Source organism: Lolium rigidum, chromosome 6, assembly GCF_022539505.1.
Source record: "Lolium rigidum isolate FL_2022 chromosome 6, APGP_CSIRO_Lrig_0.1, whole genome shotgun sequence".
NCBI classification, from domain to species: Eukaryota; Viridiplantae; Streptophyta; class Magnoliopsida; order Poales; family Poaceae; genus Lolium; species Lolium rigidum.
In genome coordinates this window covers 50,210,012-50,231,761 of record NC_061513.1, presented here as the reverse complement: position 1 = coordinate 50,231,761, position 21,750 = coordinate 50,210,012, and the positions used below count along the sequence as shown (strand labels likewise).

The 21,750-nt window shown below is 47.6% G+C and overlaps 2 protein-coding genes, 1 long non-coding RNA gene and 1 other non-coding gene across 4 annotated transcripts; 3 read left to right on the top strand and 1 right to left on the bottom strand.

Annotated features, from left to right (window-relative positions):
* The first annotated feature begins 4,934 nt into the window (after nt 1-4,934).
* On the top strand, nt 4,935-5,843 carry LOC124668677. The gene is made up of 2 exons (XR_006991789.1): nt 4,935-5,250; nt 5,472-5,843. It is a non-coding gene; the product is annotated as an uncharacterized LOC124668677 (long non-coding RNA).
* Nucleotides 5,844-10,478: 4,635 nt separating this feature from the next.
* LOC124666870 (BAG family molecular chaperone regulator 4-like) lies at nt 10,479-11,291 on the top strand. Its single transcript, XM_047204195.1, has one exon. It carries the CDS (start codon nt 10,582-10,584, stop codon nt 11,068-11,070), a length of 489 nt encoding a protein of 162 aa, XP_047060151.1. The 5' UTR covers nt 10,479-10,581; the 3' UTR covers nt 11,071-11,291.
* A 1,829-nt stretch (nt 11,292-13,120) lies between these two features.
* On the top strand, nt 13,121-13,206 carry TRNAY-GUA. Its single transcript is given in 2 exon segments — nt 13,121-13,157; nt 13,171-13,206. It is a non-coding gene; the product is annotated as a tRNA-Tyr (tRNA).
* Nucleotides 13,207-19,619: 6,413 nt separating this feature from the next.
* On the bottom strand, nt 19,620-21,272 carry LOC124668024 (12S seed storage globulin 1-like). The gene is made up of 2 exons (XM_047205228.1): nt 20,289-21,272; nt 19,620-19,770 (listed from the first exon to the last, which is right to left on the bottom strand). Exons 1-2 carry the CDS (start codon nt 21,242-21,244, stop codon nt 19,620-19,622), a joined length of 1,107 nt encoding a protein of 368 aa, XP_047061184.1. The 5' UTR covers nt 21,245-21,272.
* Between the last annotated feature and the right edge of the window lie 478 nt (nt 21,273-21,750).

Genomic DNA, 21,750 nt, shown 5'->3' with positions numbered 1-21,750 from the left:
CATAATCTACAAGAGATCATAATCATAGCCTACGCCAAGTACTAACACGGATGCACACACTGTCACCATTACACCGTGCGGGAGGAATAAACTACTTTAATAACATCACTAGAGTAGCACATAGATAAATTGTGATACAAAACACATTGCAATCATAAAGAGATATAAATAAGCACTTCACTATGCCATTCATAACAGTGAATAAGTATTCTGTGAAATATATCCTAAGAGACCCACACGGTGCACACACTGTCACCTTTACACACGTGGGACAAGGAGTCTCCCGGAGATCACATAAGTAAAATCCACTTGACTAGCATAATGACATCTAGATTACAAGCATCATCATATGAATCTCAATCATGTAAGGCAGCTCATGAGATTATTGTATTGAAGTACATAGGAGAGAGATTAACCACATAGCTACCGTGCATGCCCCGACCCTCGATGGAGAACTACTCCCTCCTCATGGGAGACGAGCAGCGTGGATGAAGATGGCGGTGGTGTCGATGGAGGAGCCTGCCGGGGGCACTTCCCCGTCCCGGCGGCGTGGCGGAACAGGGACTCCTGTCCCCCAGATCTTGGCTTCGCGATGGCGGCGGCTCTGGAAGGTTTCTCGTACCGTGGCTTTTCCGTCTCGAGGTTTTAGGTCAGGGACCTTTTTATAGGCGAAGAGGCGGAGTCGGAGGGGCGACGAGGCGGCGACACGCTAGGGGGGCGCGGCCCAGGCCCTGGCCGCGCCACCCTGTCGTCTGGGGCCCACAGGGCCCTCCTCTGGCGGCACTCGGGTGTTCTGGAAGCTTCGTGGAAAAATAGGATGCTGGGCGTTGATTTCGTCCGATTCCGAGAATATTTCCTTACTAGGATTTCGGAACCAAAAACAAGCAGAAAACAGGAACTGGCCCTTCGGCATCTCGTCAATAGGTTAGTTCCAGAAAACGCATAATAATGACATAAAGTGTGTATAAAACATGTAGATATCATCAATAATGTGGCATGGAACATAAGAAATTATCGATACGTCGGAGACGTATCATGAAGCTCAAGTCCAATGAAGTCAGGATTGGACCAATGACACGAGCTCGTGCGAAGATACTTAAACAACAGGTGAACTTGTTCCTAAACGATACCTTGATTGATGAGAACTTTATACTACCTAAGTCCTATTACTTATGTATCATCAGGTATGAAGAGGAGACAAGCATCGCACGAGAAGGAGAGGAGCAGCTGGACGTAAAGATGGACGTGAAGCTGGACATGAAGATATCTCATGGACGCGCGAGGGAGGAGCGGGAGGAATGCGCGAGAGGAGAAGAAAAAGTCCAGGCCGGTCCAGCGCCCGGTCAGACCGGCCCCCACGCCGGGCCGCCCGGTCCCTGGCTCGGTCAACCGGCCGCCAACCGGAGGGAGCGCATCGTACCGGGCGAAACCGGAAACTTCGCAGCTTCTCGGCTGCCGCCCGTTGACTCTGACCACCGACCGGACCGGCCGGTCCACAGCCCGGTCGACCGGATCCCGGACCGGACCGATCCGAGTCCGTCTCGACCGGATCTATTCCGGGTCGGTTTTACTTGTATCTTTCGACCCGAACTCGTCCCGGACGCCTATATAAGTGTCTTGGACGACCCCTAGCTGCTTTAGACCACGTTTAAGATAAACCCTAGTTCTTAGTTGTTTGCTTTGCAAAACTATTGAATTCCCTACACCATATTGCTTGGATATTGTGTAGACCTTGTTTAAGTCTTGTGTGATCTGCTGTTCCATTGGGAATTAGACGGTTGCAACTTACCGCTTCGTGGTCGGCGGCTACGTGCGCAAGTGTGTGGAGTTGCGAATATCTTGCAGTGGTTGAGAGCCGTTGCATGCGGCGACAGGGACCAATCGAGAGATCTCGTTGCGTCATACAAGTTATCATCCACTACATCGTCGTGTTTCTCCGCTGCCATCACCCCGTGATCATCATCACCACCGTTGCTTACTGAGAAGATCGGGCCACCCCATATCATAACATCAAGTAAAATGGATCGGAGGGAGTATTTGTTTTGAATAAACTAATTAATATTCCAAAATATGAGACTATTTTTTTTCCGTGCCTTACACTAGTCATGCCAGGCTTTGGGCTTGGCATTTGCAGGCCCGAATAAAAGTAAATAACAAATTATAACTTTTCTTTCTCGTATGCAATTGTCATGTATGAACTTCAAATACACATCAAGAGTCTTGTTTTCACATTTTGACTCTTTTGACTAATAATCCAAAAGTGGACTTGTTTCGGAACTTCACACATGGATATAATATGTTTTATCGACACGAGACACCACCATGCAGTTGGTAGCTTGCTTAATTGGTTCCACCATGGCACCGAACCCTTGAGATGTCGTGAGCTTTTGCATAGGCACAACTCTAGATAGTAGTTGGCATCATCAATTGGGGAGAAGACAAACCCCATGCACATTGAACAACCGCACGACAGCGTGACAACGGTGCAATTGCTACCATAATCACGGTGTACATATTGATTGACAATTCATATTGTTGTTGACCATATTTGGCTTAGTTGGGCACAGGAGCCCGACCTAATCCTAGTTCCGCCACACGGTGTCATAGTCACTAGCTATGAGATGTTTACCGGCTCAACCTTGGTGTCACATGTTTGCACCGATAAAAAGGCATTAGTTTCAGTTGTTTTTAGATTTTACCCCCAAAATGATAATGTGCATGAATGGAAATATGACATTCGATGGCATGTACATTCGAGACAAGACAAAAAGTAAAGTAGAGGTCCTCTTCGTCTTGTGTAGATTTACCGTAAATCAAGGCTCTAACTATTGTTTTTTCCTCTTATGGTTCCCATGTGGTATAGAATCAGATTTATGAAAATTATAAAGTTTACTAAATATACGGAGGTCTTCAAGATTTACAAAGTAATTATATGTGCCTCGTTTTCATGAAAACGCCGTCATAAAGGAACTCTCTTCACCATGTGGCGAAAATCAGTCTGGCACACACGCCGACACTAATCATCGGGATACCCTCGCATCAGTACGTTGTGTCATCAAGAGTGTGTTACCTGTCGGGTTTATCTTACTGTTTTGTGGGGTTTATCTTACTGTTAGGAGATCGTACTTTCCGTGATTCCCTCCGATCGATCGAGACAACAGTACGATACACAAAGCTTCTACCGAGGAAGCTAGGCAACGGAGGAACGAAGCGAATATGAACTTTTTGGCAGTTGTTTCTAGCGCCAACCCTTGGATGGATCGACAGCGATACATACACGCAGGCAGCAGAGATCGACGCAGGACGCTCCAAAACCCAGCCCCAAAGCCGAAGATGCTAAATGCATCATCCACTGATCGCCGCCAACTCCGAACTAACTTCTACTCTTCTTCTTCCTACCGTCACCTAGCTACCAGCTGCCTCCTTCGAGCTAAGCTGCTACTCCCGTCTCAACCGAAACCGTGCCTGATGAGAACTGAGAAGCCTCTGCACTGCATCTGCACCCGACTCGGGAGAAAGGGACAGACAAGAGGGGAGGCGACAAAATCTTCTTATATATGATTGGGCACGTAGCAGTGGGGGAGTGGCTAAAACTAATCCCCCTACCAAATCGACACCATTGACGCGGCTGCTCCTCGTCGGCTCGGCATGTCATATCATCAGCACAGCGTTTTATAATTCTAGGCCGTATCACCAACCGATCCACTGTTGGCACTTGGCAGTATGCCGCCGCCGGCGGTGAGTACGTGCGTGCGCGCGCGCGTAGCGCACCCAGACTCGATCTCATTCGATCTGTAGTATTCTGTAGAGAAAAACAATACGGCGCCGGATGCCCCGCGCTCGCATGTGCTGCATGTCCTTCAGGCTTCAGCTAACGCAATCATCGGAAAATCAGACCGACGGTTTTGTCTTCGCGCCACGACCAGACCGAATCCAAATCACTGCAGTGGTATAATTGAGCGCGGCAGACTCGGTGCATTTCATCTCGGCTAAGCTACAAACCGGTGGATCGGCGGCAGGAGGGGTCGAGAGCTAGCAGCTGCCGCCTACCGGATCAGGTGATGCGAATCGGTTCCTGCAGATCAAGCCCACATGCTCCCTGGCAGGCGCGCACGTAAGAAATACATGGTTCCTAGACGTATTTCGTTCGATCATCTGGCTAGCGGACTATAATTCAGTTCAGTGGTACCATAGGTACGGTTTGCCTTGCATGGGTCTACTCTCATCAACTTATTATCAGCTTGACGATAGATGATCACGTTCCGGTGCAGAGTTTGGATCGCGACTCGGGCGCACTACCAGAAATCCCCTTATTTCCGACGGTGAAATATTATAACCGACGGCCCGTCGGTTAATACTCTAATAACTGACAGTGGCATTAATGCCCGACAGTTATTGGCAACCCCTCGGATATGACTGCGAATAACCGACAGGTCAGTCCATTGTCCGACGGGGAAAAATTAACTCTCGGCTATTCAACCTAATGCCCGACGGTATGAACTAATATGTGACGGTTCAAATTACACGGTCGGCTACTATATTTTGTATCCGACGGGGAGAACTAACCCTCGGTTACATAATCTAATTCCTTACGGTTTTATCTAATTCCCGATGGTTGGACTTTCACGGTCAGGTATTAGCAGTCATAGCCGATAGTTCATTAGATTATCCAATACATTTATATCATCTCTATTTAGTCAAAATTGTGCAAGCATGCCTCATATTTGATGACCGAGAGAGTATTTAGTTTACCACATATCTTAAATACTCCTAAATGCTTTTTTGGCGACGCACGTAGCGCACAGCCGCGCACATATATTGTCGAAATTTTATAATACTCCCATGGCGGGAGATTTGGGCGCGTCCTAAAAATTTGCCCACGTCCTTATCTTATCCACGTCTCGAGTATTCAGTTCCACTACTCACGCTCCCTCCCATCTGCCTTCTAAGTTCTGCCGTCCTCGACCAAGCTGCGAGGCAACGTGTTCGAGCCTTGAGCCCAGAAGCAGGAGGCGGGCGGCCTCTGGCAGAGGTTTTCATTCTTCTTTCCACACGTTGCAGCGTCGGCATCTCATGCTCAAGGTCGGCGGAGCTGAACCGCCATTGTGCGAGAAACCGAGCCACATGTGCGGGGGATGATCCGTCAGGACTCAGGATCGAGATGCCGAAGACAGTGGATGGCGCCGCTCCAGATCGACCAGGAGGAGGTTGGAGTGAGGCAGGACAACGAGTCTCAGATCCGCCAAAAAGGTTATCTCGTCTCATCTAAATCTCAGTTTGTGGTTTCTCTCCTGTAATCTGTACTCGTCGTGGGGCCGCAAAATCAGATGTTAATTGGCGGATGTGTTTTGCACATGCTCATCTTTTCCAACTGCTAAGCAATCCGCCTCTGATCTACGTACATAGCTTACATTCATCTTTAATTTCCCAATTACTAATCAATAGTTATTTGATCTTCTAAATTCGAGCAGATTCCCGTGTGTACTAGTTGGAGCCAACACGTCATCTCCACCGCTGGCTACCTTTAGTTGGAGCAGATTCAAACATACCCCGGAGGTTGCGTATCCCGGCAGGAGCCCAGGCGTCCTTCAACAACCGGCTGTCACGTACTATCGGACCAGTTCGCCATGGCCGGGCTCTCCTTCGCCACATGCAGAATGGCACCGGCATGGGATACGACGAATCCTAGTCTACGTGGGAGAAGAGGAGAGGAGGGTCTATTTTTTCTGTCGTGCCTCTGCGTTTTGATCATCTGCAATATGCTGTATTTACTTATAGCTGTCATATGTTCTTTGTACTTCTCTGATGTGTATGAAATCTTTGGCGATATGAGCTGAAATAAATGGAAATATTCGTTCTCGAAAAAAGGAAATACAATATCAATTTACAAATCTTGGACGACATGAGCTGTAAGATAAACAACATGAGCTGAAATAAGGAAAAACGAATCAAGTTTTTTTTGGCCTAATCTATACATAGGCCTAAATATTTTAGACCAAACTGATACGGTTGATCGATGTTTCAGCTACAATGTCGCCTACAACACACATATGGTCAATAATAATAGTAGCCGTGTCTTGACCATTGGTTACAATTAAACCCGACGGGACAAATGTACCATCAAATATTGCTAAAACCGACAGGAATTCATTACTCTCAGAAAATAAACACCCGACGGGGAACGGTCGGTGATAAGAGCCGTCGACTTACTACGAAGAGGATGGTGACCAACACATGTCCGACGGCTCACCGTCGGTTTCTTACCGTGGGCAATGATAATAACAGACCGTACCGTCGGTTATCAGGGCAATGGCCGACCAAGCATAGCCGACGGGAGATTACCGACGGTGCACCGTCGAGTATAAGTGTAACCGACGGTGAACTAAAATATCCGACGGTAACTTGACCCTCGGCTAAAAGGGGATATCTTGTAGTGGCGTCGGTAGCCTGTCATTCCGGAGTGTCTGATGATTTCTTAGGACATGTACGACGTGATCTACTCTTACATGGATCTACTCTTATCAACTTATTATCAGCTTGACGATAGATGATCACGTTCCGGTGCAAAGTTTGGATCGCGACTCGGGCGTCGGTAGCCTGTCTTTCCGGAGTGTCTGATGATTTCTTAGGACGTGTACGACGTCAGTTTTTTCTTATGTTTACCTCGTTGGACTTTTGCATAGTTGAAGGAGAGGGAAGGAAGAAAGAAAATGTTCTCTTAGCTAAGGGATAATCTCTTATGAAATAAAAGATACTATTTTCCATATTGTATCACTTGTTTTTCCTCAACCACACAATTTGCTACTAAAAATAATTAATTTTCACATGTTGCAAGGGATGACAACAAGTGATAATGCACTGTGCCCCTTATTTTATCTTTTTATCTCAATGACGTAGACTACTAAGCGAAGGTGTGCACTCCCTACCATTGTGCTACATGCCCTTATATGATTCTGTTGTATTGTTGCGGAGAAGCGGCTGCGGTGTAGCATGTCCAGATGATGACTAGCGTAGCTATAGCCCATCAATTACCTATTGTTAGTGTACCTGGTTCTGACCAACTGGAGGCCCACACAACTACAGAGCATCATAGGTTCCTGACTTGTGGAATAAAGACAAGCCATGATTAGGAAACCCTTTTCGGCGTTATCCGACTCACACATATTCTGCTCTATGTAAGATTCGATCTACAACACCATAGCCATTACAGAGACATTGTAATCTCCATCAATAATTAAGATCGAACAAGTAGAAGTAGGATATTACCCTTCGGGGCTTGAACATAGGTAAACCTTGTCTTCTCCATTGTTTGTTAGCCCACTAATCTACATGTGCACCTCTTTTCCTAAACACAAGTCCACCGTCAATGGACATTGTCGTGGATACCCACTCCAGTAACGATGACGAGAAAGCGGTGGTCTTTTGCGCAAGGCTGAATCGGCCTAAACCCTCTATCATAAATATGAAGCAAATAACGAAGAACAAACAAACCGACTACAAGGAGACAAAATATTTTAACGTGGAAAAACCTCTGGAACAAAGAGAGAAAATTCACGGGCTCCATCGAGCAAAATATCACTATAGCGAGAGTGTTTGCACAACAACGTGGATTTCCCAATGAAGTGATTAACCCTAGCAGACGGCTTACAAGACGTATTTATAGACAGAGATAAAGATCTGTATCGGTGATGGGTCAAGCCTCCCGACGACAGGCCTTGGTCCGCTCGTCAGAAGTTAACCTCCCTTTTATAAGAAATTGGATCACAACATAACATCATGCATATTTCTCCTATGGTGCTCGTCGTCAAAGTCGGAGTTGCCTATTGTTTGCGCGTGTGCACAACAATTGACATGGGTTGACATGGGTTTCGACGTTTGTTTGCGGCGAGGGCTTTGTCGGTGGTCAACGAAGGTGAAGTCGAGGTCAATTGCTCGAGGAGGGGTGATGAAGATAACACTCGATAGCAACCTCAACGGTGGTAGTTCAATTCGACGCCGTGTGGGTGGCCAGGTCGATCGGTGGGGTCCAGTATGGTTGTGTTTCATGATGAAGCCGTCTTAACCGATTTTTCGCTAATTAACCAGTCAAATCACTTTTCTCAATTAATTATAATTAAAATAGCAATTTTTACCTTTAAAAAAATTAATCTGGCGAAAGAAATAAACCGGGGAGTACGGCGCATCAGGTTGATTCGGCGGCGAGTCAGGATGTAAATGGCTCAACCGCTGGACATAAACAAAGATACCGCTTCGGCCGCATAGCGCGATTAGCAGTTTTGTGGCGGCCGCTAATTATTTCTGGCGGTTGCGTGCGGCTTAGTGGCGCCGCTTCGGCCGCACGCACTATTTTACTCCGTCACCTGTTGCGTGAATGCGTGATGCCTCTAGGCTCTGTTCGTATGTAGCGTGATTCCTCTAGGCTCTGTTCTCATTCTCTGATGCGTTGCTATTTCTACAACGCCTGTATAATATACAGTAGCATGAAAGCTAGAAAGTTTTCTGGAAAAATTGGAAAAATCACTGAAAATCATAGCAGAGCTGGAAATTTTCACTGGAATATAGCATGAACCGTAGAGACTCCAAGTCAATAGTAACAGGAATACTACTTCACACTCTGTCGCCTGTAGCCGCATTACTGTTAAACTCAGTTTACCAAAGACACATGGTACTGGTCCTGATACAATCTGAAGCTAAAAACTTGCTAAACACAATAGATTATATAGTCTTGTTTCTGCTCAGCTAGCTCTAACAACAAATATTCTGAGGCATGGCTTCCGTTCATCAGTAGATGACATGAATCTACATCTTCAGGTGCAACCAAGAAGCAGCATGAATAGGAGTCTTCTCTAATCAGCTCATCAACAAGTAGACTGCAAAAATGAGCAAGTAAAATTAATTTGAAACAGCTTCATGTGTATCATACCAAGCTTGTGAGATCACAAATAAATTGTGAGATCAAACAATCAGCTAACATAACACGCACGAAATATATTGCCTGGACTGAACCAAACACTCAGGCAGACAGCTTAACCATCGATCAAATGTTTAACATCAGGATGTAAAATTAATTTGGATATTACACACCAGTACACTACAATAAGATAATGATATACTTGAAGCATCACAAATAACCAGTGTTCCGAACCGAAAATAAGTTTTTGTTGAACCTACTTTTACTTGAGCGGCAAAGCTCTACAATGCCTGACCGGAAGTAAAAAATGACACACGATGAGATATAACAATGCAATAACTGAAATGAAATCCTAGTGAAAATAGGAGCATCATGTGATTTGTCTAGTTTGTTGTCAATCTTATCTCCTTGTACAAGGCAAAAATATTTCTGTACAGTTATGTGAAACCTGAATCTACCCCTGTCTTTTATAGTGTCCTAAATTCTGAACCTAACTCTGCTAGATTCATGGTTACAGTAACACAAAAGCAGGCGACAAAATGCCGGTGACCAGTTAGATTATACATTGACAGCAGAAACGTTGGCAAGCCATTCGCACATGTTTTCTAGCCATCTATACTAGGGGTAAAAGATAAAATTGGGAGTATGATGCCCCGACCAGCAAATATTTCAGACAACGCATACCCAGCAAATTCGTGCGAAGCAGACAAGCACAGAAGCCTCGAGTGAAGAGGAGAAGTTCCTCACCGTCGAGCACGGACTTGCTCCCGCCGCTGCGCGGGCCTGCTGGTGCTGGAGCGGCCATGGTCGAGGCGGAGGACACGGGAAGGTAGGCGGCGGATACATCTGCTGCTGCCGCTGGAGGTGGTTGGGAGCCGCTAGATCCATCTGCTGCTGCCGCTGGAGGTGGTTGGGGGCGGCGCAGAGGATACGCGGAGGAGGTGGTCGGGGGCGGCACGGAGGATACAGGGAGGAGGTGGTCGGGGCGGCGCGGAGGAGGCGAGAGGCGGCGCGGAGGAGGCGAGTGTCTGCGCGTGTCTGCGCGAGGATGAGCCGCTGGGAATCGTGGGCTTTGTGGTTTTGTCCACCAACGCCATATAAATCTCGTGGTGGGCCGCCTACGCCATTTGGGCCATTTCGCGGGCGGCGTATGCGGGATCGCGAAACGCCGCTGCCACTTACATCCTGAGCGGCGAGCCAACCGGCCGGTGAGGCGATTCCGTCGGCCCCGGCATTCGTGCAGGCAGCGGAGACCGCGTTGCCACCACCCCATGTTCTACCTAGCTAGCTGCCGTCTCCAACTGCCCTACGACGATCTCGGCGGACGGCGGGCCGGAAGACAGGTGTCGTCACCGTCGCGGCGCTTCGGCGAGTAGCAAAGCTTGATCGTCACACTAAACAAATTCCCCGCTAAGCTCGCCGAGTCACCACCCATATCTTAACTTTTTTCCCTTCCCGCGCGCACGGTGGACGCGGCCCGTCCCTGTCGCGACTTAACCTCTACAATTTTCTTTCCCCTCCGTTGTCCTCATCCTCGCCACCTTCTCCCCCTTTAAAATCCCGAGGATCTTCCAGCACTCAGGCAGCAGTCAGGGAGCACAGCAGAGCAGAGCAGCTAGCTAGACACCCAGTGATCCCAACTGATCATCCTCAGACGAACAGAGAGCGCCATGGTGAAGATTCCGAGCCCGAGGAGGCTGTTCAGGAGCCGGTCCAAGAGCACCGTTGGCAGCGTGGACATGTGCGCGATGGTGGCGGCGGAGCACGAGAAGATCGAGTGGGAGGTGCGGCCGGGCGGGATGCTGGTGCAGAAGCGGCGGTCCCCGGACGACGACCTGGACGCCGCGGAGGCCATCCTCGTGAAGGTCTCCACCAGCGGCGGCGGCGGGTGGCAGCACGACGTGTCCATCGACGCCACCGCCACCTTCGGCGACCTCAAGGTCATGCTGTCGCTGGCCACGGGGCTCTGGCCCAGGGAGCAGCGGCTGCTGTACCGGGGCAGGGAGAGGGACGACGGCGACCACCTGCACATGGCCGGCGTGCAGGACGGGGACAAGGTGCTCCTGCTGGAAGACCCTGCCGTTACCGAGCGGAAGCTCCGCTCCACCACCCTCGCGCAGCTCATGGGCGTGCCCTGCCATTCCTTCATCCAAGTCTAGCTAGCCAGAGGCTTGTCTGGGCGAAGAGGTTTCGGCTGCGTTCAACTGTAAACTGTTAGCTGCATTTTTTCAGAGTTTCTTTTAGTTTGAGGGCTTGGATTCGGCCGGTCGAATCATCGGAATGTGAATCGTTTAGGATACGACAATACTCCAATACAATACATGTTGTAAATTAATTATTATTGTAAGGATATAATGACAGTGGCGATGTTGTGCATAAATGTAGACGCGTGTTCATTCTTAATTTGCGTATTCTTCAGTATGCTTCCGCCTACTACTAGCAGCTGTTAGCAATACAGTTCGTACAGTACTCTAGTTGTCGCGATTTCTTCTGCCTGTCCCCTCTGCGCATCTGCTCTTCAAGTCGAAATTGACCTATACGAAGCAGCGCGCGCGGCAGGTTTACGCGCGGTCACCAAACCTGCAACCGCCAGCTCGTGCTGAACCGCCTAAGAGCAAGTACAATAAGGTACAGTCAGCTGGCTATAAGAGATAAAATATTATAAATTTGCTTAGTTGGAGGAGAGAGATTAGGAGAGAGAAGAGAAGTGGGCTCTTATCTTATAGCCAATTTCAAGACGCGCTTCCTGAAAGACTATGTGAGACTAAAAGGTGGGCCATGTATTGTAAAAGTACTACACTTTTATAGCTCACTGTTGTATATGTTGGCTCTAAGTTAGCTATAGATGACATAGCACTTGGCTTATAGCCAGCAACTGGCTATACTATTGGAATTGCTCTAACTTGACAAAAGCTAGCTCGCTCGCTTTAACAAGCGGAGCAGCTCACCGGAATTAGTACCGACCGACCACTGACGGAATGGTCGGTGAATCGAACCGACCGCCTGTACCACGAAAACGGACATGATGGTAGCGGATCGTACGGGTTCGGTAGTGCAGATCGAGGGCGACAGATTCGCCTGTTAGTTAAAAATTCAGCGTGTTCTATGCAGGCACAGCCACTGCTACGTTAGCTGCTTCTACTGTGCCCAGCATACTTTCACTGTTGGTGCGGCTGGCAGGTGAAAAGCTTTTAATCGTTGGTGGAAATTTGAAAGAGTGTGTTTGAAGGGATTCGCATAGTGATCCACAAGGGTTTAGCAATTAGCGGGTTCATGGTCTGGAGGAGTTCATGTCCTCTTCTTGCTTTCTTTAATTAGCTCTGTATAACATAGAGTGTTGCGCGCTTATGGTTTCTTTGCATTCAGGCCTCTGGTGCCCGTCTAAGTATTATGAGTAGGTGTCTTTGCTCTCTTAATAAAGGTCACATGAATTCCTACTAAAATGGAGCATTTCATCACCCAGAACAGAACCAAGTCAAGCAGCAGCAGCATCATCAGTGTTCTAAGAGAAGGAAGAAACATAAGTGTCCTAAGAGAAGGAAAAAAGTTCTCCGTAACTGAATACGCTGACGGCTGATCAAGTGAAGTCTGGATCACATCCCGGATCAGAGCGACAGAGACAGTGACACCCAAGCAAATCTAACCCAGAGAAGTGTAGATAATATCCGACGTCAAATACCAGGGGAGGGGTATGTGTAACTTGCAAGGAGACCGGGCGGAGCATTGAGCACGTACTACTACGTGCAGCTGAGATGGCACTGTCAAGCACGACGCACCCAGCCACTGAACTCGTGCCGCGAAGAGGGGGGAGGTGGATCCTTCAGTTTGAATGCTCTCGAGGCTATCCAAGGCCCCCGCAGCGCTCCGTGGCTTATCCGACTTGCGCTATCGGCGGCGGGCAGCCGGGGCCGGCCACCGCGGGGCCGCTCCGACACGGCGGCAGGTCGGCGCCGCAGCCGCATGTGCCATGTGCATATCCTGTCTGCTCACAATCCTTCCTGCGTTCGGCCGGCCAAACTAGTTTGTAGAAACGGATGTTCATTTTCTGATATGATCGACGGCTGTTTCGAGAATTAGATACGCTACAACTCTAATTCTTAGTAAGGAACATCGATATGTACGGAGATGAAATACTGTTGGTGCACGCGAATCAACTCGTGTCACAGCAACTACTGAATATATAAAATGAACAATTATAATCATCACAAACCGACCTTAGCTCAGTTGGTAGAGCGGAGGACTGTAGTGTTGCAGATTAAATCCTTAGGTCGCTGGTTCGAATCCGGCAGGTCGGAAATCATTTTTCCTTATTTTTTCGTCGAAGTCTTTACGTGATATTCATGCAGTTTTGCCAAAAGTCCAGCGTTACATGCTTGAATTTTATCGTGATGCTTGCATAATTTGCTTGCCCGTAAATTTTACCTGCTTTCAAGTTGTTTCCGGCTTTGTTTTCGCTCCGAATTCACAATCTCCAGGTTGGATATGGTCTTTTACTCTCTTTTTTTTTTGGAAAGTTATTATGCCATTTCCATGCAGCTTTGGCCGAAGTCTAGTGGTACGTGTTTGAATATTTTTTGTTATCAAGTTGTTTGCATAATTTGCATGCCCTTAACTTTTATCCGCGTTCGCGCCGTTTCCGCTTTTAATTCGCAATATGCAAGTCAAGTATCACTTTTTCTTTATTTAATAGCTTATTTATTTTGGAAGTTTTTATATGATTTCCATGCAGTTTTGGCCAATGTCTAGTTCTGCCCACTTGAGTAATTCTTTCATCATGTTGTTTACATAAGTTGCATGCCCATGACTTGCATCCGCTGTCCGATCCAAGTTCCCTCCGTTTTCACTATGAATCAGCAATCCAATATAATCCCTACTTGGATCCAGCCCGGTTATTATCTGATCCGCTCCGAATGCGGCTAAAGAATATGATAAAAGGATACGAAGGGAGCATTACCTGATCCAATCAGTTTACATCCTTACCTACATGTGTTGACTGTCGCTCCCTATTGAGATCACATTCCTCTTTCTTCGCCGGTTCTACCGCTCACAAGCGCTTTGGTCCGCTTGCAAATCCCTGTCTTTAAACATGTGTTGTTTCCATCCTGATTTCCTTAGGACGAATCGGTGTGACAAAAAATATTGATGACCTAATAAGGACCACATTACATGAAAAGTATGATGCACTATCAAAGTGTGTGTATGCGAGGTGTGGTGTCGACCTGGCTGGTCGTCGACCCGTGTGGAGCGCAGCCTCGGGGTTGGCGTGTGATGTCGTGTTGTAACGGTTTTCGGCCTGTTTTCCTCATAAACGGGCCAACTCTTTTCTCCTATATCAATGAAAGGCAAAACTTTTGCCTCGTTTCAAAAAAAAAGTGTGTGTATGCGATCATGAACAACAATAATCGCATGCTAAATGTTCAATACATGTTATTATATGCATTTTTATTAAGGTAATAAATCAATTTACTTACCAAAGTTGTATTTTAAATTCTATGTATTTTTAGTGCAATGAGATCTCTTCCTTTTTCGCGAAAATAGTCCATAATCATCTATAGTAGTATTAAAAATGCAAAAGTAATAAAAATTTATAAATTGATCTTTAGACCACTCGACGACGATAAACACTAGCGCGAGGGAAAGACGCGCCAACGTCCTCGCCCCTCCATCACCGAGCTGGGCAAAACTTGTCATAGTAGAAGCTTGTTTTAGTAGACAAACGGAAAGTCATCGTGCTAAAATCACAAAGGACCAATCCTCTAGAGCAGCAACCATAAAACAATATGAGATCGGAAGAGTCAGACCCTGAAACTGTAGGGTTCGATGCATAGAAAACAAAAAAATTCTACTGCAAGAACGAATAAAACCAAGATCCAATCTATGGAAAAGCCAAGATCCAATATCTGAGATCTATGCAACGAGATAGATGAGAAACTAACCACCGTAGATCCAAAGTATTAACGAGATTAGATCTCGTGGTTGATGTAGATGTACACTTGACGAACTCCAGTTCGTGTTGCAATCATTTCCAGTGCTGCAATCGGGCACCACTTCGGTACTCGGTCACACGTACGGTGTCGATGATGACGCCCTCTCCCCGTTCCAGCGGGGCAGCGGATGTAGTAGATCCCCTTGGAATCCCAGCAGCACGATGGTGTAGTGGTGGTGGTGGAGGAGAAAATCCTGCAGGACTTCGCCAAGCTGGCGCAGTAAATATGTGGAAGAGGAGAGGTGGCGGCTAGGGTTGAAGGAAGGAGAAGGCTGCGCCCCTGCCCCCTCCCCTCTTTGTATAGGGGGAGGGTGCGGCTAGGGTTGCCTTGGCCCCTCCTCCACCTCCTAGGGTCGGTGCACAAGGGGGGGGGGGGAACTTGGCCCATAGTCCCCCTGATTTTAGGGATCCCCCCTCAATTTAGGGACCCCCCTTATCCATTGGGAGGGTTGGCCGGCTGGGCCTTGAGGGCATGGTGTGCCCGGCCCATTAGGGCTGGGATGCACCCCCTCGGCTCATGTGGCCCCTCCCAGGGTCATGGGCCCACTGGTGGCCCCTCCGGAACCTTCTAGAAACCCCCCAGTCTTTCACCGGAAAATTCCCAAACTTTTCCGAACCCCGTAAAATGACTTTCCTTATATGAATCTTATTATCTGGACCCTTTCGGACCTCCTCGTGATGTCCTGGATCCCATCCGAGACTATGAACAATCCATCTCATATTCCATATCTACTTAAAACAACATCGAACCTTAAGTGTGTCACCCTACGATTCGCGAACTATGTAGACATGATCGAGACTCTTCTCCGACCAATAACCAATAGCGAGACCTGGAGATCCATAATGGCTCCCACTGTCGTTGCCTACTCAACGGTACCCTGGAGGAGGGATCCTCACAGAGGGGGGAAGAAGTAGGGGCCATAGGGCGGAGAGCACTCAAGATGGTGGTACGCGATTTACCCAGTTTTGGAACACCTGGTTGAGGACAGGGCCTACTGCTGCTTTCTGGAATTATCTGGGCACTTTCACGTTGTTACAATGAGTTGTGGTTGTGCCTCTAGGGTTCCCAGGATCCAGCTTATATAGGCGCCCGGATCTAGGGTTTACACGGTGAGTCCTAGCTGGAATACAATATGCATAACTACGGAATATACATTGCTGTGCACGTCAAGAATCCACCTAGATCTAATCTTGCCGTCATGTATCCGGATACTTCATGGGCCTCCATGGATCCGCCTACTTGCATAGGTCGGTTGGGATCCGGCTCCTGTTCTTGGGCTGGACTTCATCCACTTCTATCAACAACAACTAGGCCGCCCGGTGGGCCATATGCCTCACCACCATGTGTGGGCCACCCGGGCTTGCTGAATCTAGACCATGTCGTTGGCATACCCATAAAGTATACCCACAACACTCACACATTCAACGATGACTTCGTGATCGAAAGAACCATTAACATACGATACCGATTCCTTTTGTCACGCGATACTTTACTTATCCGAGGTTCGATCATCGGTATCTCCATACCTAGTTCAACCTCGTTACCAATAATTACTCTTTACTCGTACTGTGATATGTCATCCCTTGTGACCTAGTCACATGTTTGCAAGCTAATTGGATGACATTTCACCGAGAGGGCCTAGAGTATATCTATCCGTCATTAGGATGGACAAATCCCACTCTTGATCCATGTGCTTCAGATTATACTTTCAGAATGCTTAATGCCACCTTTATAACAACCCATCTACGAAGTGGTGTTTGATGTCATCAAAGCATCTATCCGGTGTAAGTGATTAACACGATCTCATGCTCGAAGGATTAGGTTACTATGTATTGAAAGCTTGTAGCAAAACGAACTTAATGACTTGATCATATGCTATGCTTACTATGGGTGTGTGTCCATCACATCATTCTCCTAATGATATGATCATGTTACTAATAACATCCAATGTTCATGATCAGGAAACTATGAGCATCTATAAATCAACAAGCTAGTTAAATGAGAGGCATACTAGGGATTCTCGTTTGTTTACAAAACACACATGTATCAATGTTTCCACTTATTACAAATATAGCATGGGATGTAAACATTTATCATGAACACTAAGATATAACAATAACCACTTTATTATTGCCTCTCGGGCATATCTCCAACAGAAACCACACCAACAAACACGAAAACCGACTGCATCCGAGGAGATCCGCGGGACGCAGATTCATCCACGCACCCTCCATCGGCGCTAGACACACCACCAGAGCGAGGAAAGGACGGAGATGACCTTATTCTCACATCAATATATAGTCATCGTCTCAGCATCTCGAAAAATACATTTAAAATAAACTAAACAAATAACAAAAACCCTCCCGCCGACGAAGGGCTGTGGTCCGCGATGCATCCAAGGCCCCCGGAGGCGGAGCGGGCCAACAACATCGCCGGTGAGGGGGATAGAACCCTAGATGGGTTTTAGGATGGCCTCTCTATGGATACAATAATGTTAATCACGCCTCTTTTATTTTTCAGTAACCCGACCTCATTTACTAATACCGACAATGAGAGTTTTTTTCTAATTAATCTTTGAATAAAAGTACCAACTATCTAAGCTACTGGGCATCTCAGGCTTACTTATGGTGGTTGATTAAAAAATCATTCGTGGATGAATACACAACATGTGTGACTCGATTTGTTAACCCTTTCCTCTTATCTTCTTCTACAGTAGAGAGAGGCGAAAAGGGAGGAGCCCCGCGTCCCTCGCTTTGCCGCTGGCCGGACCGTTGGTCCCCTCCCTCTCCGTCAGCCGCTCCAGTGGCGGGAGAGTGGGGGGCCGCGGATCTGTGTGCCAGGCGTGTAAATAGTAGGGTAGGTTTGTCTTCCGGCGGCGTTGTGGTGGCGGAGGCGACACCAGCGAGAATAAAGGTGCCACAGCTCAATCCCCATCACGACGACGCTCTCCGGGGTGGCGTCGGAGGGCTGGCGGCCTTGTTTGCTCGCGGATATGGCGGATTTGCGAGCCTAGGGTTCCTGGGTGTGGCTGGCAAGGCGAGGTCAACAACAACATTGGTGGATTTTTTCCTCCAACTCCTTCCTCGTCGCATCGGCGTCCTTTCCATCGCGGGTGTGGAATTCGTGAGGAGCTGCATCGGAGAGCTCGGCAGGAGGGTGTTCTAGGAGCGGGATGGTGGTTTGAAGATGGCGGATTAGACGTGTTCTCCCGACGGCGTCAGCGAGTAGCGGCGGATCCGGGAGTTGGCGAGCGCGGGGAGGATCCCCGGCCGACGTGCCCCAGTGAAAATGGCTCCGCCGTGGGCGGGATTCTACTTCGGCTCTGCAAGCCTCATCGACTATGGCGCTAGCTCTTCTCCATCGACTGTGGTTGTTGGTTATGGCAGTCTTCCCGTAGTTCTTTTCTTCTTCTTCTTTCGGGTTTTTTTTTTGCCTCCTCTTGGTCATGCTTCTGATCTGTTTTCTATGGATGATTTCCGAGTGTTCTGGTGCTTGTAATCTTGTTCTTGATGAATGAATATATGCGGTTGTCTCAAAAAAAAAAAAGAAAAAAAACATGTGGGACTCGACCTTACTTGAAACGGGCTAGATAGACGAGGCCCGTGTGTTTGGGCCTGATCAGCGGCTGCATCTTTGCACTACCAGAAAAGGAGAGGTCATATTCTCAAAATCAAAAAATCAGAAAGAAGAAAAGAAGAAGATCAAGTGCAACTTTGCAGGCAAAAATATTTTCGAGCCAAGAAGATCCAAAAATTCAGTTTTTTGAGCCAAGAGGCTGCTTCGTTTCTCAGATTTTCTTGGCTTAACTTATTTTATTGGTCTCGTGCATTTTTTAACCTGATCTATCGTTCGTATTTAAACTCTCAAGAGGGCTGTAAAAATCATGTACTGTACAATTGAGAAACTAAAAAAAAACAGATTGGAAGCTAGTAAAAGTGCATCTGCCTGACATCGACTAGAAAAGACATCCTATACAACTAACAATTCAAAAAAAAAAAAACGAGAGACGTTGCATGTAATATACACAGGTAGGTTTCAGATATGAGGTGTATACGCGCAAGTGTAACTTGCATACTAGAGGAAGTAAACTTCAAAATATGGGTCTACATAGAAGGATCCAAAATACTAGGGAAACTGGTTTCACATTTGCTCAACTCAGGTTGCAGAAATAAAGATGTGGACCTTTACTGTTTTGAGAAACATGTGCATGCACACTATTTAGAAATATCCACCTAGACATAAGCTTAAATAAATAAACGACCGAAATGTAAATATAAAATTATGAAAAAGAATATCATTGACGTAAAAAGGCCAGGGAAAAATTCTCAGTGACAGATTACAATATTATTTTCTAAATACATGCGCATGCAATTCATCAAGCATTTTTTCTAGGAATAAATCAAATCTAACACAAACAGATAGAAATACCAGCTTGAAAGTACATCAAGAACTGATAAAACCAACTCATAAAAGAGTACAAGATAGAACATCACATTGCAACGACAAATTACTATCTTCAGGAATATAGGGTTCATATCCATCAAATAATGTTCCTGAAAGAGTTTCTTAAAACTAAGCAGACCATCCATCAATCTCACGCTTATTGCATCTGCTAATCTGATAGAGAAAACACGACAAACTAAAATTTAGTTGACACTCGATTCATGCCTAATCGAAACTATTGAATTGCTGATAGGCCTGACAGAAGACGGATGAATGGCCTAGTTCGGAGCGAAGAAGATCTCAGAGTCGAGCCTCTTCGAGCGGAACATCTTCTCCATCTCGGGTGTGGTGTTGAACGACGACTCCAGCACCGCTGGTGATATAGCCTTCCACACCGAGGTCCTCCCCGCCAAGTGGCTAAAGATTGGGCTGCATTGATTGTAAATAACACCATCATCAATTAATCACATCGATCAATGTATAAACTGGAAATATATTACAGTATTACCATGCACTTTGAAGGACTACTACGGTCCAAGCTGCAACACACGTTTAGTTTCATGATCCTCTATATGTTTACTATGCATGGATAATGTGGCAATGCTTATACTTCGGCAAAATAGATAATGCAAGTATTAATAAACGTGTAGACGCATTCTGTTCAGTTTCGCATGCCACAAAATATGCTGCTACGGGTATGCATAAACAAACCCTTCATGCTTCAATATTGCCGAACTGAAACAGAACATAAGTAACAAAATTATGCCGTCAGACTACCACATGTTTTCAGCGTTCTAGTAGAAAGAAACATACTCCGTAATATGGAAGCCAATCAGCTACTCCTACAGTTTGGTTGAGAGATGCTGCTTGCACGTAGAAAATACAGTAGAAAGAGTAGTACACATATAATTCGCCAAAAGAAAAAGAAAAAAGAGAAGTACACTTACTTTGGGGTGGTAATGATGGAGAACCACTCCATGCCAGTCTCATCGGCGATCTTGGAGACGACGAAGAACCTGGGCACGATGAAGAGGCAGCCTCCCTCGGCGCGGGTCTCCAGCACCCGGGTGCCGTCAATGCCGACCACCTGCACCCGGCCGCTGCCGCGCACGATGTAGGTGACCTGGTACGCGGAATCGCAGGAGAACCCCGGCGAGCACATGGAGTGACCGTCGATCCTGACAAGGTCTGCGCCGAGACCGACCTCCTTGACCAGAGGCAAGTTGGCCGTGTTGAGCACCACGACGCGCCCGCCGCCCTTGATGTCGACGTCCAGCGGCGCCTCGAAGCAGTTGAGCACCATACCTTTCCTGTCTTCGGCGCGCGGCTCCGGCATCTTGTGGCCGGAGGCGAGCTTGACGATGCCGGAGCCTAGCTGGGTGGAGACAAGCTTGGCGGCGGAGTCCTGGTCAAGGTCCCAGGCGCGGGCGACGAACTCGGTGGAGAAGCCGGTGAAGATGCCGGTTGCACCCGTGAGCTGGAAGTTGGTGAACTTACCGGGAACGTGCCCCTTGGACGTGTCGCCGAGGAAGAGCACGACGAGCTCGGCAGAAGAGTCCTGGGCGTTGTGCCACCAGGTGACGGCGCCGAAAGGGAGCGCGAGCGCGTCGCCCTCCTTGATGGGGATCACCTTCTCCTTGGCGGCCTCTGGGAGGACGAGGCCGCAGACGCCGGCGCCCTGGAGGACGTATGCAACCTTGGCGGAGTCCGAGTAGCTGGGCAGGGAAAGGCCGCCGGCAGCAAGGTGGAGCTTGGCAGCGCCGATGGAGGCCGCTCCGAGCATGGGGAGGTCGGCGGGGCTCCAGTCGTAGTAGGCGCCGCCGTCGCCGCCGTAGGCCTTGACCGGCATCTTGGGTGAAAGGTCCATCGACATCACTTCCGCATTACTTGTGCGCTGCACCATTGTCAGAAGGATGGATCTTGCGTACGTAGGTGAAATATAATGAGATTGTGCGAGGATTGCTGCGGAAGGGTGTGTACTTAACTACTTATAGGTGCAGACTGGATATAGCAGGATAATGATTAGTTTGTTTCTGCTAACTAATTACCCGTTTAAGTCGGGGGATTACTTGACGGATTATGGTCATTAGTCATTATCTCCAATCGGATAGGATTACGAGTTCACAATAAAGGAAGATCACCTAGGAACAGTTAGCACTTCCATAAGTTCCATTGAATTGGTAAAAGAGATAAGAATCTTTTTTAAGGAAAAGAGGTTAGAGTTATTACACCCGCAAGTACAGCGTGGGTTAATTTTTGTCTAAGGGTTTCTCCCTCCAACGGCGTGACGCATCGACCATTTGCGACTGTGTGGTCGTAAAATACATCTGCACCTAGCCCAGCGGTCCGACACATAGTGACGGGTCTGTTCGCGGAGACGTAACTGCGGCCCAAATATGAGCCGAGTTT

Bases quoted from the DNA above. Each gene is read 5' to 3' on its own strand.
- LOC124668024 (XM_047205228.1), bottom strand. From the start codon at position 21,244: ATGGTGCAGCGCACAAGTAATGCGGAAGTGATGTCGATGGACCTTTCA. The intron at 19,771-20,288 runs GTAAGTGTACTT...CAATCAATGCAG, and splicing joins TCCATCATTACCACCCCAAA to CCCAATCTTTAGCCACTTGG.
- LOC124666870 (XM_047204195.1), top strand. From the start codon at position 10,582: ATGGTGAAGATTCCGAGCCCGAGGAGGCTGTTCAGGAGCCGGTCCAAG.